Source organism: Momordica charantia (assembly GCF_013281855.1).
Source record: "Momordica charantia cultivar OHB3-1 chromosome 1 unlocalized genomic scaffold, Mcharantia_2.0 BLBB01000001.1, whole genome shotgun sequence".
NCBI lineage: Eukaryota > Viridiplantae > Streptophyta > Magnoliopsida > Cucurbitales > Cucurbitaceae > Momordica > Momordica charantia.
Genome location: NW_028275157.1, coordinates 1,204,717 through 1,208,895, shown reverse-complemented (window position 1 = coordinate 1,208,895; position 4,179 = coordinate 1,204,717). Strand labels below are relative to the sequence as shown.

General features: G+C 53.9%; 1 protein-coding gene across 1 annotated transcript; it reads right to left on the bottom strand.

The window, feature by feature from the left end:
- Window positions 1–219: 219 nt before the first annotated feature.
- Window positions 220–1,590, bottom strand: LOC148213053 (uncharacterized). The gene is made up of 2 exons (XM_088126095.1): window positions 1,019–1,590; window positions 220–938 (listed from the first exon to the last, which is right to left on the bottom strand). The coding sequence occupies exons 1-2, from the start codon at window positions 1,541–1,543 to the stop codon at window positions 252–254; spliced, it is 1,212 nt and encodes a 403-aa protein (XP_087982221.1). The 5' UTR covers window positions 1,544–1,590; the 3' UTR covers window positions 220–251.
- Between the last annotated feature and the right edge of the window lie 2,589 nt (window positions 1,591–4,179).

Genomic DNA, 4,179 nt, shown 5'->3' with positions numbered 1-4,179 from the left:
ACTCAAACTTACAACTATTTTAACTGAAGGCGCGACCTCAAAGGTAAGAGGTGCGAGGTGACATTGGCTGCAGTTCAAGAAAAAGGCAAAGAAATGAAAGATGTTGCCAACACCAAAGTAAAATCGAACAAAGCTTCTTCATTAATGGAGAGCAGAGCCAAGGCTTATAGACCTTGCAGCTCTGCCCTGACAAGCAGAAAACAAAAGAAAAGGGAAGAAGGACAGCGAAAAGCCTCGTGAAGGGTGGTCGCCTAAGAGCCTGCTTGAGGAGCGCCCTCTTGAGTGGAGCCAACCTGGTCCTCTTCGGGATCGGAGTAGTCAGAGTCCAGATCTCTGACATACTGATCCACCAACGCTTGGGGGCCAGGGGTGCCGCCAGGCCCAGACGCCCACTTCTCGGCATACCTCCTTTTCAGACCGCTGAGATCGATCTGAAGGTCGGGCATGTCGGAAGCAATGCCCTTCATGAGGAACTTGAAGCCCGCGTCAGAAAAGTCTTTGGCAAATCCATCGAAGTCAGGATGTTGCCTAAACGATTCCTCCAATAGGACTCCATTGCTGAGGCGCTCCTTCGCCGTCTCCAGCTCGGCAGTCGCATGCTCCAGCTCCTTATCCTTCGTTTCAAGTGCCTGGAGCATGTCGTCCTTCTCCTTCAGGAGCTGGAACTTCTCCTTCTCCAAGCCCCTGGTGATAGCGTGGGCAACTCGGAGTTGGGCCTTGCGCCTGTCCTCTTCCTTCTTCAGCAGCTCGGCCTGGGACTCCACCTCGGCCTTCAAAATCTCCACCTCAGAGTGAGCCTTCAGCAGCTCATCCTTCATGGTGGAGGAAGCAGCCTCCAAGGCAGCAGAGAACTCCTCTTTCTCCCTCGCTGCCAGAACTTCCCTCCCATCCAGCTCGGCCTTTACAGCCAGAGCCGATTGAATGGAAGCAACGAACGCCTGAGAAACGGTACAAAGAAAAAGTTAGACTGAACTACCTATCGGGCGAAATTAAGCAAAAATGGGGACACTAGTCTTACCTCGGCGGCGTAATCGATGGTCCTCTGCAGAACGGACCCAGGGTCGCTCACAAATTTGGACGCCCTCCTTAGGCAGCGGTCCAAACTTGCAGCTGAGATGCGGGACACCTGGTCCCTCACCCCGGAACTTGACGGCTCAACTCTGAACCGTGCCGTCACGTCGGACGTCCCGCCCATCCTGGCCGCAGGATCGTCCACCCGATCTGCGAAACTTGCAGGTAAGACCCTGCAAGCTCCGACCTCCGAGGGGGAGATCGCCTTCTTTTTCTTCCTTCTTCGCTTCAGAGGGGCTTCCTCCCTCACCTCCTCGCCCAAAGGCGGGGCGTCCACCGCCTCGGTCTGATCCCTGGGGCGCTTCTCCCTCGAGGGACCCCCAGGAGACTCCAGCTCGATCACTGGGGCTGGATCTTCCGAGGCAGGCCCTGCCACGGCAGGGGTGGTAGGTTTCGAACTCTGGGCGGCCTCAAGAGCATGGGCTCGGCCCTTGGACTTGCGCTTCACGCTGCTTGCAAACCCGCAAACCATGGCTGCAAAATAAAAATAGGGGTCATCACAAGGTTAGAGGAAAAAGGGGTGAGGCAAGCTCGGCATACGAGGTTCAGAGTTCGGCCTTGAGGATTCAATGGGACGAACTGCAGGGTTGTAATCTAGCAGCCCGGACTTAAGCAGCAGCTCGTCGGTCACCAGGGTTCCGACCTTCCTACCCCTCGGAAAGCGCTCCTTGTAGTATTTCAGCGTGTCGAAGGAGGCTTGCGTAAGCTCGGGGACTGGTCGGATTGAAACTGCACGAAGACAAAATCCGAGTTAGACCTGAATGACAGAAGAAAATTACGAAAAGCAAGAACTACTCCGTACCTAGGTTCCCAAACCTAGTGGGGACGTCAAAGAAGGAACGACCTGACTCGTCCTTTGCGAGCCATTCCCCGGAAGCGTAGAACCACTTCCTCACCCATCCCTTGATGGAGGTCGGCCCCTTAACTATACCGCCTGCGCCTTTCCTTGCGCACATATAGAACCGACCAAGCTTCTTAGCTATCCTTTTCGCTTCGAAGCACGCGAGGAGCTGGTCTACGTCCAACAGCTCGGCCTCCTCACTATTCCGAGCTCGTAGCCAAAAAAGGATGGCCAAAGCGAAAATGACACCCCACCCATTGAGGGCCACTTGAGCCGGAGCCAATCCAGTCCGGAAGAGAAATTCTTGGACAAAAGGGTGAAGGGGAAGTCTGAGGCCGTACTCAAACATTTTGAAGTAGAGAGTGACCCATCCCTCTGGAGGATTGTCAGCTCTTTCCCCCTCCTCCGGAAGCCTGAGGAGGATGTTCTCAGGGATAGCGAACCCCCTACGAAGGGATCCGAAGTAGTGCTCAGGTATCCTAGAAGGGTATTCCAAACCCTGACCTGAAGTGGAGGCGTCACTATCCTCCACGTCATCGGAGAGTCTAAAGTTTTCTATCTCCTCGAGCTCGGACTCTAACCTACGAGCTAAATCGGATCCTAAGTTGCTGCTAAAAGAGAACGACATGGCAACTACGTTCGAAAGAGAGAGGGAAGAGACCGACCTACCAAGGGTTCGAGCTGCCTTTAGATCGAACTCCAAGAATTCAGGGAACGTAAGGTATGATCTGAAGGATTGGGGGCATTTATAGCCCGTCAGAAGAATTTCCCCACCGTACACGTGTAATCAACGAGCGGCTAGGATCCTCCCTGAGATCCGAAGCGTCGGAATATTTGAATATTCCGACGATAAATCTTCAGCGACGGTTGTATTTTCCCACGAATAGGAAGTCGCCACGTGTCCAAAGCAAGTCGAATGAACTTCTCTGCCAGGTCGAGATCGGACCAGACAGAGAGGGGGCCAATGTTTGGGGAAGGGAATACCCTGGACACGTGGAGGACCCCTATTGGTGCTCCAAGATGGCTCATGAGTCATGCCTAGCTCGGATAGCCGAGATGGCCGCCACTAACGTCGACAAATGCTAAGTATGAGGGCCGAGGTGAACCTGGCCCAGGTCTGACCTACCGGGGAGCTCGGTAGCGGCCGATGTGAGCAACTGTCTGCGGCGTGATTATCGGACGTAACCGTCGGTCCCGAGATTACCGGGTGTAACCGACGGTCCCGAGATTACCGAATGTAACCGTCGCGAGATTAGCGGGACTACCACCCATAAGTAGATGACCTCACTCCCCGATCAGGTACGATGATTTCTGGCCTCGAACTAAACTGGGAATCCGACCTATACTAACTTGATCGTCGGAGTGCTCACCTTTTTGTGCAGATCCGCCCAAGCGTTGAGGTCGGTCCGGAGGCCGAGTTCGAGCTGCAATCTGGAACACACTGTTGTGCACATCTTTGCATAAACAAACCATATCATATCAGCACACAACAACCAATCCCTCCAGTAAGAAACTACCTACTCAAGGTCCCAAACTGCTACTAAGCTCGTCGAAGGGTTCCCAAATCCAAAAGCATCCAAACTTGATTAGAGTTCATACTAGAAACACTTAAGTTGGATCGAAACTAAGCTTAAGTGATTCGTTACCTAATAACTCCCCCTAAAACCTCTTGGGTTAGGAGTGGGTCGAAGCCGAGGATGTTCAGGTTCCCAAAATCGAGTTCCAAAGGCCAAAAAGCTTGCTGGTCTGACGCCAAAAAGTGATGGGTAACGCTGATTTGGGTCCGATTTGAGGTTGGTCAGCGCCGAACCAATGCCGAATAGACTGGGTAGGGGTCAAAAGTTGTTGGAACGAAGAAATCCTCACCAATCCGCCAATGTTTTCGTCAGAATCATAGCACAGGTCGTTGGAGACGTCGATTCGTGTGCTGGCCACGGAATAAGCATCGCCACCGTTGGGTTCGGGGTCATCGAAGTTGCTGCACGCAAAGAGAACAACACTGTGGGTCGTGGGTCGTCGGTTTTGGTGCAGACCACAACGGAAATCGCAAGCGCTGTTGCTGTGATGGTGGATTCGTGAGGATGCGTTGCCGTGGAGTTCGTTTGCGTCGCTGTCGCTCACTGGAGAGCTGCACGGAGTTGGGCCGCTGCTCGATGCCAGCCGCCGCCGTGTTCTGCTTCGCCGGAGAAGAAATCCCAAGGGGTCCGGCGGCTGGTTTGGGGAAGAAGAGGAAGAAGAAATCGGGGGGCGGGGGGGCGGCTACAAGG

What these genes read in the sequence shown, in the direction of transcription:
- LOC148213053 (XM_088126095.1), bottom strand. Translation starts at nt 1,543, where the DNA reads ATGGTTTGCGGGTTTGCAAGCAGCGTGAAGCGCAAGTCCAAGGGCCGA. An exon ending in CCATCGATTACGCCGCCGAG is followed by an intron (nt 939 to 1,018) that starts GTAAGACTAGTG and finishes ACCGTTTCTCAG; the next exon opens with GCGTTCGTTGCTTCCATTCA.